At 38.0% G+C, this 12,789-nt stretch overlaps 1 protein-coding gene across 1 annotated transcript; it reads left to right on the top strand.

Annotated features, from left to right (window-relative positions):
* The first annotated feature begins 2,557 nt into the window (after positions 1-2,557).
* LOC146709799 (taste receptor type 1 member 3-like) lies at positions 2,558-12,789 on the top strand. Its single transcript, XM_085458059.1, has 8 exons — positions 2,558-2,760; positions 4,187-4,487; positions 4,749-5,105; positions 5,208-5,624; positions 5,714-5,917; positions 8,076-8,196; positions 9,517-9,887; positions 12,079-12,789. The coding sequence occupies exons 1-8, from the start codon at positions 2,558-2,560 to the stop codon at positions 12,679-12,681; spliced, it is 2,577 nt and encodes an 858-aa protein (XP_085314185.1). The 3' UTR covers positions 12,682-12,789.

Genomic DNA, 12,789 nt, shown 5'->3' on the forward strand with positions numbered 1-12,789 from the left:
GATGGTGAGTCTGTACCTGTGATCTGCTACAGATTTGGTACACAAAAAGTGGAGCTGCACACTGGGCTTTTTACGGATGTAAAATGTTTAATCATACAGTAACTTGATATTGTTTTAGTTGTATAATCAAAGTACCTAAAGTAAACACATTACGTAGAATCCCACTTTTCAGAATACTATGGAGAACTGGATTTGCTGGAATTACTGGATCATAATTATTGACCCAATGATGTGCATTTAAAGCTATTTGTTGGTGGGTGGTGGTATTTAAAAAAGAAAAATTCATGAATGTAAAAATATTTGAAAGGGCCAATACAAGGCTTACAGGATCCAGATACACTACAGGCCAGATTCATTCAACCAGAAGGTCAAATGTTATACAATGATTGACTTTGCAAATATAAAACTTAGTAGAATCACTGGCAATTCTAATTTTAAATAAGAAAACGATTTAACCACTTGCTCAAATCATAAAAAAACTTCTTGTGTTTTTTTTTTTATTACCAAGACAAACTTATCACCATGTGAAGATTTTGTGATTCTGAACTGTAAGCACAAATAAAGATAACAGACTTATTAAATATGGAAAGACCCTGGCATATTGTGGAAAACTGGCTGTTGATCATCATGAGTGTTTTACAATATGCATGCACTTCTTGACACCAAAAGAAAGAGAAAAAACTGCTTTCTATAACATTTCAGAGGAAACTGAGTACATGAAGTAAAATCAGACACTCCTGGCTTAATATTTGAGAATAGTTCAAGAAAAGATAAACCTGTAGCAAGCCAAGTGTTTTTGCTCTCTTTTGATTCATTTTTTGTTTTGTTTTTTTGTTTGTTTGGCAATACATGATGGTGCTGTTGTATCTCCCTGGATATTTGACCACTCTCAGAATTAGTTGAGTTCATTTAAAATGCTTGGTTTCCTGGCAAGGGCTTTATATTTTCCAAAAAACAGTTTTGATGTGTGTTTGGGATCATTTTCCTGTTGGAACATTAAACTGTGTCCAAGTTTCAGCCATTTAGCTATTGATTTGAGGAGGTCCTCCTTCTTCATTGTTCCATACATGTTCTGCAATGTACCAATACAAATGTCAGCAAAGCAGCCCAAGAGTATGATGCTACCACCAGCAGCTGTCAGAGTATTCTTAGGTAAAGTATCACCTTTACTCCTCCAAGAATACAACTTGACATTGTGACTAAATAACTTAATCTTTGTCTCGTCTGACCAAAAACCTTTTCTCCAGAAAGCATTTGGCTTCTATGTGTATACACTTCATTTGAGAATGAAGATGTGAGTTTTGGAGCTGAGGTTTCCCTCTTGGTTGGCACCCTTACCATCCATGGTGTTGTAAAACCCATTTCACTGTGGACAGTTAAGCTGCTGTTCCAACAAGTTCTAGTTCATGGCAGGCTTGAGTCTTGGTGGTTCCTGGGTTGTTCCTTAATACCCTAACCAGTTTCCTCCCATCTGTGGCTGACAGTTTGAGCCTTCTTTCTGACTTTGGCAAAGTGGAACTGATAAATTTTGAAATCTGCATTTGTTTAGAAATGGCTCCAAGAGACCTTCCTAATTTGTGGAAATGTATAATTCTCCTTCTTAGATCCTTACTGAGTTCCTTTGTCATTAACATGTATGCTGTGCAATTATTCCACAAGAACAATTTAAAGAACACATTAAATTACCATGACGTTACATATACTAATCATGGGTATTAAACTTTTCACCCACCTGTAGATAATACATGTGCACTTCAGAATTATGTAGATGTCATGAGAGCTAATATTTCAGTTGGTTTTAGCAACATTGGATGCAAAAACATGCAAAGCCAATAGTGTGGTGAGTACAAAGCTCCATGAAAACACATCTCAATATAAAGGTTATTATCAACCAATTTCAGGACAAACACCTATTAATGCTCTTCAGTGGCTCAGAATTGCATCAATAATAGGGTAAAATAAGCATAATTTATCACAAAAGTTATGTTATAAAGTCAGTGAAGTGAAAACCTTCCAAAAACTAACATTCGATATGCAAGGATTACTCTGGGTAAGTAGGCGGAAAGGAATTGCTCATCTCATGGCAGACACCAAAGAGAAGCAAATTTCAAGCCACAAACAAATGTTAGGAAAATTCTCCGGAAAGATGAACACAACTGACACAGCATACACACAAACATGCATAACATGTGCAAAGTCTTTACCTCTAGGTACATGTTAATTAAATGCAGTGTCCTAATTATGTGAAAACCATTAAGGTCATTAAATGAGACTGTGCCATTCAATCTTCATACACCAGAGTTTGCATTTGTTTTTTGACTTTTCATTATGATGAAAAAGGTTTTATTCAATAATTTTAAAAAGTTCATATCTGTTCATACCACACATGTAAATTTTCTGTTTTGTTTACCATTTGCTCTAAAGTGTCAGGTTGGGTGGTCAGGAGAAGGTGGACATGAGGACTGAATTTGCATGAAACCGTCTGCATAAAAACATGATGCACTGACATGAAAGTGCACTGAAACTTTCTGGGTTCAGTCTCCTGCTTATTGGCATCATGGCTTTATGTTTACCTCTACTGGTTTTGTGCTGTTTCTTTAGAGTGAGCTTTAGTGAGAGTTTTCCTGAATGGTTCAGCAACATTTCTGCCAACCTCTTCAGTTTACCTGGGGACATTATGCTTGGCGGGCTCTTTCCCATTAACGACCTCAACAGCAACGTCAGTGACATAACAGAGCCAAACCAGATAACCTGTGACAGGTAAGGATGGTTATGAAGGACTCTTTAAAAAACTGAGATTCTATCTTTATTTTTAACAGGAGTGGAAAAGTAGGAGTATTTTCAAAGGAATCCATTTCAGTGAAGATCTTCCAAAATCTTACCAGTCCTGTTTTAGCTAAAGAATTAAAGTATCAGAAGACAATATCTAAGATATCTGGTTATAAATCTGGGTGGAATTGCTTCTTTATTCATTATGTTATAAAATGTACAAATCCTTCTTCATGTTTTAAGTCAGCAAATGTGTTTCACTTGAATGGAATTTTCTTCTCAGCTTTATTTATGTATTACTTTTGAGTGCATTTCCATTGAAATATATTTTCTCTTCTTAAATTGTCATGGTTATAAATTAATTATTTAAAAAACAGTAGCAAAGTGCTATGTTTTTCAACTTATTCATTAATACTGGTGAAGTTTTGTCTTTATGTATGCTCAATAATCCAAGTAAGGAAATACCTGGATGCATTACATTGGGTGATGATACATTAGGATTCAGTTCAAAATGTTTTGCATGGGAGAATGTTTCATTATCTGACTGCAGGTTTCCCCAGACTTATAAACAGCACAGGTACTTAATGATCAAAACTAGTATCACGGTATATAATTTTATAAATGTGGGGTTATTTTTTTTTTAAATGTCTGCTATGATTGCTGTTTATTATTTGTGTTAAGTAAATAAGAAATAGAAATAAGTACTGCACTCAATATGGTCCTTGTCTTGCTTTGGTATGACAAACATAATAATAATTTCATGTCAAGCATTCTTCTTTCCGAAAAATCAACTTAAATGTCTGGACATAAATTAACTTAAAGGTGTTGTAAAAACATTCATTACCGTATCCATCATTTCCCACAATCCTTGTGCTTCCTCAGTTATGAGTTTTGTTAGTTGTGCATTATATGCAATAGATTAATTGTATTTATATACTTTTTAAATCCAAATTATTTTCTTTTCATTCAAGTATTTGATATTATCTACAACGTATGTTTTGTTAGTGTAATAATTTCCCCTCGTACGTTACAGAGAACAGCACACTCCTTTTGACTATGTTTTAACCAAAAATTGTTGTATTGTATAACTAATATTTTGCATTTATTTCCTTCTGTACTTTATTAAGTTACTTCCGACTGGATATAATATTACGTCTCATCAATGCATTTGCTGCCTCCTATAATAGATATTTTTTCTTCATTTTAATTGTTCCAAAGATCACAATTCTACTGTTATTGTTCTTATAACATGATCTCCCACCTCTATCGCATTAATTTCACATTTCCTTATACTCATTATATCAAGTTTTTTAATCTAATATATATTTTTATATCTAACATTTCAGATTCTAAATCACTGTGTATACTGACCCTGACTAAAAAAGTTTTTTATTTTTTTCTACTTGGGACTCAACAGAGTAAATGATCTTGGACTGGGACTTGCAATAGCCATGAAATACGCAGTGGATGAAATCAATGGAAACCAGACTCTCCTCCCTGGCATCAAGTTAGGTTATGAAATCTATGACACATGCAGCCAGTCGGCCATTATTGTAAAGCCCACTCTGTCCTTCCTCACTGAAAAATCCAGCAAAGAACTATCTGTGCGGTGTAATTACACCACCTATGAGACCAGCGTAGCTGCAGTGATTGGTCCTTATACCTCAAAAATGGTGTCATTCATTGGAAAACTCCTGGGATTCTTTCTGATGCCACAGGTTTGAATACACTTTTTTTTTTATAATTTGCAGGATATTTTCTCTTGCTGCACATATTTGAGAGTGCATGCAATGCATGCATTAAATAATGTGCAGTAATCGAAATCTTGATCCGTATGGTTATGTCACATGTGTCATAAAAAACAAAATCAGTCTATAATTAATATTATTGTCATTTTTTAATTGATAAAAATATATCAAGTCTTATGTGTCAACAATAAGCAAAGGTAACTAACACTTTGTTTTTAATTTTCACACCAGATTAGCTATGGAGCCACCAGTGACAAATTCAGTGATGATGTTTCCTACCCGTCATTCTTTCGTACGGTACCCAGTGACAAATGGCAAGTGGATGTCATAATAAAGCTAATAGAGGAATTTGGCTGGAACTGGGTGGCAATTGTGGGCAGTGACGAGGAGTACGGACAACAAGGTGTGCAGATGTTCACCAAATTTGCAGACAACACATCTATCTGTGTGGCCTATCAGGGTCTGATTCCAGTGTACACTGACCCTGTGCCAATGGTCAAAACCATCATTCACAATATCCAAATGACCAATGTCAGAGTGGTAGTGGTGTTTTCTCTCCCAGAGCAAAGTGAAATCTTTTTTAAAGAGGTTGGTGAAACAGAGATTTAAAGTAACTTAGAAATGTATTCATTTCTATTCATTTCTATTAGTGTTTGTTCAGTACTGGTAAACAAATCCAATTTATTCCAGGTTATCAGGAGTAATTTAACAGCTGTATGGATTGGCACCACAAGCTGGGCCATCGATGCTCAAGTGACTTCTCTGCCTGACATTGAAACAGTTGGTACAATCATTGCATTCATTGACAAAACAGACACCCTCGGACTGTTCACCGATTATGCAATGGAGCTTTTCAAGAAACTCAGTGAAGAGAGGATAAAGACATCCACTCCAGCCACAAATCTTTACAATACTAACAATCCCTGCCCACAATGCTGGAACTTGTCACCAGATAATATTACCCTGGTAGAAGCACCTGCAGTGCAGACGTCAGCTTTCAGTGTGTATGCCGCTGTCTATAGTGTAGCACAGGCACTGCATAACCTGCTGGAGTGCAATTTAACTGCCTGTCAGTGGGGATCTAGAAGCAAAATCTATCCCTGGAAGGTGATTTCATTTTTTTCTATTATAAAGACCACTGTACACAATTTAGAATCAAACTTATCAATAATACCAACAACCATTTCATTTTGCAGCTGTTGGAAGCTTTAAGGAAGACTTCTATTAACATAAATAGCACACATCTGGAATTCGACCAATATGGCAACCCGAACATAGGATACGATGTCATTCAGTGGGTCTGGACAAACTCATCTCAAGTGGATATCAGAACTGTGGGAGAATATTCTGAGCAAGAACTGCACATCTCCAAGAACCACTTTGAATGGCATACAGCAGAGGTAACATTTGTAATTAGGTAAAATATTGGTTGCACATTATATCACAGCTCAGTAATATTGCGGTGAAAACAGAAGAGAACAATCTGGAAATAGCAAGTTATTACCCATTAATTTTCAATGTGGTGAGTTTGATCAGGTGGCAAGGGAGGATGCTGGGCAGACCTGGTGGACGAGTTTTGCCCTAAGTTCCTCTACGCTCTGGATGTTGTATGTCTGTCTCGGTTTTCACACCCTCACACCACAACTGTTATTTTTTCCATAATGAAAATATATGATTAACCACAGAACTATAGGCATAAGTCTAAGTGTCAGATTTACAGTTGTCCTAATGTGTTTCTCCTCAAACATGAACAAAAACTATAGTCAAACAAGAGCACATCAGCATTCTGTTACAAGAGAATGCTGATGTATCAAATAGAGATGCAAATATCAAATGTAGGAGAACCATATGCGTCATGATCTAAGAAAGCGTTCCTCTTCCACACCTGATCCCCCTGTTCAAGAGAATTAGCAAAGAGCAGCTGTCAGTGTAATTGTGAAATACAATGTTGCATTGAGATCAGGGGCGGTACCTTTGGATCGGCAGACTGGGATGGTGGTTCCCATTTTTGATAAAGGGGACCGGGGGGGCTGTGCTTCAACTATAGGGGGATCACACTCCTCAGCCTCCCTGGCCAAATCTATGCCAGGGTGCTGCCATCTGTTAGTTCAAGCTTGGATACAGGAGGAACAATGTGGTTTTCGTCCCGGTTGTGGAACACTCGACCGGCACTTTAGTCTTTTGAAGATACTCGTGGGATCATGTGAGTTTGCCCAACCAGTGTCTTTTGTGGACTTGGAATAGGCATTCAACCCTGTCCCTCGCAGTGTCCTGTGGGAGGTGGTTCAGGAGTAAGGGGTGTCTGGCCCACTGCTACGAGTGCTTTATACAACCATTGCAAGAACTTGGTCCACATAGCTGGAAATAAGTTGGACTCATTTCCAGGGGGCAGCCCTGGTGGAATTCAGGGCTGCCCTTTATTACCGATTCTGTTCATAATTTTTATGGATAGAATTTCCAGGCGTAGCCAAGTGGCGGAAGACTTCCACTTGGATGGTGTGAGAATCTCATGTCTGCTTTTTGCAGGTGTTCTGACTCTGTTGGCTTCATCAGGTGACTGCCTCTAGCTCACTCTGGAGCAGTTTGCAGTGGAGTGTGAAGCCAGAAAAAGGTGGCATACCCACTCCGGCTCAGGAAAGAGTTCATACCCCAAGTGGAAGACTTTAAGTATCTTGGGGCCTTGTTTAAGCGTTAGGGGAGAATGAAGTGGGAGATCAACAGGCGAATTGGTGCTGCGCCTGTAGTGATGCAGACTGGCTGACTCAACAGAGCTCTGAATTTTTGTCAGCCTGGCTACAGGGCTGAAGAGTAAGATGTTCTAGTTTTATGGATTTTATCTTATAAATATTTTGAGAGAAGCTAGTTGAGTCCAATAACAGATCAAATGCCATGTTGAGGCTGTCATTTTTTGCATCAACATGGATGTTAAAATCATCCACAATAATGAAGAAGTCTTCAAGGTAATTATCATGGTGAAGTTTGCTTTAATAGATTATAAAGACAGAATTATAAAGAAAGAAGCCATTTTTATTTTGCAGCCCTGAGTTTTCATTATTACACATATGTAAAATAATAATAATAATAATAATTCTAATGCACAAGTGTTAGTATTTTATTGCTAGCAGGTTGTAGTATTTTTTTAATCAATGTATTATTCCATATATTTCAGTGTAATATTTCTCTACATGTCATTGTAATAGTGATAATCCATATTATTTGTTAATTGTATATTATGCTAATTAAATAACTTCCTATTTCTATATTATTACCTTCCTTTTCCCATCTTATTATTATCTCTGTTATTTATTATTACATCCTTATTAGCAAGCTATAATAGAATGGGTACTTAAATATTTACATCTGCGTCCACTCAATTTCTTCTGATATTTAATTAAGGGTTCTGGGGTTTAGCTGACCCAGTCTGTCAAAGTCTTTTATAGTAAGTTATATTATGTAAAAGATTTGTCATCCAGTTTATCCCAATCATCATGGAATTTGAGATACTGTGTTTTTTTGTTCTCTCTTTTTCCTTTCCTTTTTTTTAAACAACTTTTGCAGGTTCCTACATCCACTTGTTCAGCAAATTGTGGTAAAGGCCAGGTCCACAGAGTCAAAGGCTTCCATTCCTGCTGCTTTGACTGTATTGACTGTTTGGCAGGCACCTATCAGGCAAATAAGGGTAATGTGTTCGGCCACTCTTATCTGAGATATGTGTCCTTATTTGCTTATTTGCATCCTTGTCAAGAGAATAAAAAAGGATTTATGTGTTATATATATATATATGTGTGTGTGTGTGTGTGTGTGTGTGTGTATTCTACCAGTGGCTTGACAAAGCTCGACTGAAAGACAGCACAGAGGCACTAATCATGTAATCATGGCAGCCCAGGAGCAATCTCTAAGTACAAGATCCATAAAAGCTGACTTATCGTGATATGGGCTGCCCAGGTGAAGGCTGTGTAAAATGCCCTTGAGACAATCCAGCAAATAACAGCAAGGTGCAAGATGCTAGTGGGCAGGGCATACATGAAACACCATAACCAAGTGGCTGGCATAGTATACAGAAACATCTGTGCCAAGTACGGCCTGGAAGTCTCAAGGTCAAAATGGGAGACGCCTCCTAGGTTGGTGGAGAATGACCGAGCTAAGATGCTGTAGGACTTCCAGATACAGACGGACAAAATGGTGGTGGCTAACCAACCGGACATAGTGGTGGTAGACAAGCGGAAGAAGATGGCCCTGGTGATCAACGTAGCGATACCGAATGACCGCAACATCAGGAAGAAGGAACACAAGAAGCTGGAGAAGTACCAAGGGCTCAGAGAAGAGCTGAAGAAAATGTGGAGGGTTAAGATAACAGTGGTCCCAGTGGTAATTGGACTACTTGGTGCAGTGACCCTCAAGCTAGGCGAGTGGCTCCAGCAGATCCCAGGAACAACATCCAAGATCTCTGCCTAGAAGAGCACAGTCCTAGGAACAGCTAACATACTGCACAGGACCCTCAAACTCCCAGGCCTCTGGTAGATGAGCTTGAAGAATACAGACCGCTCGTAAGGGCGAGAGGGGAATTTTCTATATGTATATTTTTTTATTTTTTTAAGCTAGCAGGTAATTTTATATGACATAAAACCAGGTAATGTAAAAAGAGCCTTTCCCCTCCTTAATAAAATTCTATGGTCTAGCATCTCTAGTTCATAGAATAACATACAGCTAGTTTTAATATTGTGGTAGTTGTAGCTTCAAAGAGTCACAATATGCAACCAAGAGATAATTCCACACAAAGCCCCTGTAAAAACCTAATCTAAAACATTAACTAATGATAACTATAGATCTAAAACACAGATGATATTGATCTTTTTAACTGCTTCTTTGCAATACACCATACATTTGATGTTTACAGATTCAGTAAATCATACATAAAATACGGTATTGAGTTAATCTGATTATTATGAAATAGCATATTTTTTAATCAAGCCATATTTTTGTGCTTTCTCACTCACAGACGACACCCAGTGTACTAAGTGTCCCAACCGTCAGTGGTCCCAGCATCACAGCACAAACTGCACTGACCCCATCTTTAAGTTTTTTGAGTGGCACAGCCAGGATGCTGTGATAATGATGCTAGTTGGTGCGCTCCTGCTGATATGTCAGGGGTCAGTGGGTGTCTTGTTCCTGATGCAACGAGGAACCCCCCTGGTAATGGCCTCGGGGGGTCCCTTGAGTTTTGTGGCTGTGTTCGGCCTGATGGGAGCATGTCTCAGTCTGCTGCTTTTCCTGGGGGCGCCAGGGGATGTGGTGTGTCGTCTTCAGCTGCCTTTCACCTCCATTTTCCAGACGCTCACCCTCTCCATTATCCTTTTATTCTCACTACAGGTGAGTTAAGACTGGTGAAATGCCGCCTCCCGATGGCAGTGTAGAGAAACTACAGAATCAGCTTTAGTGAGAGAAAAAAATTTGAAATTTCCCAGCTGGGATTTGTGGATCAATATTTGAACCTTAACAGATTGTAAAGCAGATTAAAAGTGTGTAATGTTTCTGTTTGTATTAAGAAATTGTGTTATTCTAATAATTACTTAGAACCTACAAAAATATCACTTATAGACATTATACAATGATCAGGCATAACAATATGGACACCTGCCCACTATCATGTTGGTCCTCCTTTTACAGTGGTCCCTCGTTTATCGCGGGAGTTACGTTCTACAAATAATCCGCGATAGGTGAAATGAAAGTAGCCAGCTTTATTTTTTACAATTATTATAGATGTTTTAAGGCCGTTAAACCCCTCACTACACACCTAATACACTTTCTCAGACAGGCATGACCCTTTTCACACTTTTCACACTCTCAAAGTTCAAACCTTCCTAGAAAAATAAGTCCAATATTATAGAAAGAAAAGAAAGATCAAAGCCTGTTTTCAGGTCCAGAACATGGGAATAGAGCAGCTGCCAGAGAATAAATGCAATCCACTATTATTTATTATTTTAAAAAATCAGCGAAACAGCGAGGCCAGGAGAGGTGAACTGCGTTATGATGAGGGACCACTGTACTGCCAAAGCAGGGTTAACCCATGGCGGCATGGACTCCACTAGAGCAGTGGTATCTAGCACCAAGATGTTAGCAACATTTCCTTCGAACTCACTTAGATTGAGACTTCTCAAGCCACTCCTGAACCACATTTGCTTTGTGGCAGTATGCGCTATCCTGCTGAAAGAGGCCACAGTCATCTTGGAATATTGCTTCCATGTATATGGTCTGCAGCAATATTTAGCTAGGTGTCAACGTAACATCCACATGGATGACGGGACCAGCAGAACATTGCCTTGTCTCCACCGGGCTGCTTTTTTTCCCATAGTGTATCCTGGTGCCAGATGATACCCATGTAAGTAACACACATGGTCCTGGGCATCCACAAGATGTAAAAGAAAATATTATTCAGACCACACCACCTTTTCCTATTGCTCCATGGTCCAGTTCATGTGCCCATTGTTGGTGCTTTCAGCAGTGGACAGAGCTCAGCAAGTTTACCCTGACTGATCTGCAGCTGCAGGCCCAGATGCAAAAAATTGTGAAGCACTGTGTATTCTGACACTTTTCTATCAGAACCTGTTAGTAGTCATAATGTTTTGCCTGATCGGTGTTTATTGTGCAATGGTTAGCAATGACTACTTCAGTCTCTATTTAGCTTAAGGAAGTTGTGGGACATCCATGATTTAATATATTGGATACAGTCATAGAGTGTGTTGAGCATGTGAATGTCATTAGGTTTGTTTAGGATTAAGCTTTTCTAAAAAAAAAAAAAAAAAAAAAAAAAAATTAAAGAAAAGAAAGCTTGGAGATTCATCTAAAATTATCCATGGAGTCCAGATAGCTTTTTTTGTTTGTTTGTCTACAAGAGGTTTTACAATGTTTTTTAAGTAAATGTCTACAGAAACAATCAGAATATATGTGTGTGAATTAGATGCAGGTGGGTAAAAAAGCGAAGATGCAAGACATAGAGGTAGTGAAGGTGGTGAAAATATGAAGCCTCATAAACTCTTACTTGATGGGTCAGATTGGTATTACAGCAAAATCATACTTGAGCTGAGTTTGTGTCTGTCCAGGTACTATTAATATTTATAATATACTGACATTAATAGAAAAAAAAACATGAATTGTCTTTTCTATATATACAATTTCAAGAAATTTACCCCAAAATCACATCAAATTTTGTCTTTGTTTCTGAAAGAAGGATCCACACTTAAGAAATTGTACTTTATTTGCAACATTTGATTTTGGATGCTGGCCCAGAACCTCTGTTATAATATATTCAGTTTTTTTGTGTAATGTGTCTGTATTCCAGATTTCAATTTGTTTTGTCATAGTCTCTCTATCAGCTCACATACCTGCTTGGACAGATAAATGTAAATTGCAGCTTGACAGGTTTTCTAGTTTAAATTTCTCTAGAAATTTCAGAAGCTTTTTAAATGGGAATTATATGTATTGATGCCAAACTTAAGGATATTGTAGGATAAAATAAAAAGTATACATTATAATCAAGATGGTAACCTTACCTTTCAAACAGATACTCTATGAGACAGAGTTCCCAGAGATGGCTGCCTCTCACCTGCATTTGTTAAGAGGCCCTGTGAGCTGGCTGTTTGTGCTGATCTGCTGCGCTGTGCAGGCTGGTTTCTGTGGCTGGTTTGTTCAAGAAGGACCTTCATTGTCTGGATATGTGGCAAATATGACAATAGACTTTGTAGAATCATTCCTATCGTGTCCTGTTTCACCTTTGATTGGATTTGCCTTAATGCAGGGTTTCAATGGTGTAATGGCCCTTGCATCCTTCATGTGCACCTTCATGGCAGTGAAGCCTCTTCATCAGTATAACTTAGCCAGAGACATCACCTTTTCCACCCTGACCTACTGTGTCATTTGGGTGATCTTTATTCCAATCTACATAGGAAACAATAGTTCAGCTAACAAGAACAGGTCAGTTGTCCATGTTTATTTCAGCCTAGCAAGCAACTTTGGACTGCTGGCAGCCTACTACTTTCCAAAATGCTACTTGCTGTTAAGGAAACCTGACTTAAACACACCAAAGTACTTCTGTACCTTCTTAGAGGGCGTCCCACCAACTCAAACAGAAGAGGAGCCACAGCCAAAAGCACAGGAAGGACAATAGACAGTTAAACTGTTTATAAAGTAAATCAAAGAATCTGAAAAACTTACATTTATTTTCTTTCATCACAGACAATGATTGTTATATATACACCATATCTTAGCATATTAT

Source organism: Copadichromis virginalis, linkage group LG5 (assembly GCF_057382275.1).
Source record: "Copadichromis virginalis isolate Kocher_CV1m ecotype Utaka linkage group LG5, C_Virginalis_male_GT1.1, whole genome shotgun sequence".
Classification (NCBI taxonomy): Eukaryota; Metazoa; Chordata; class Actinopteri; order Cichliformes; family Cichlidae; genus Copadichromis; species Copadichromis virginalis.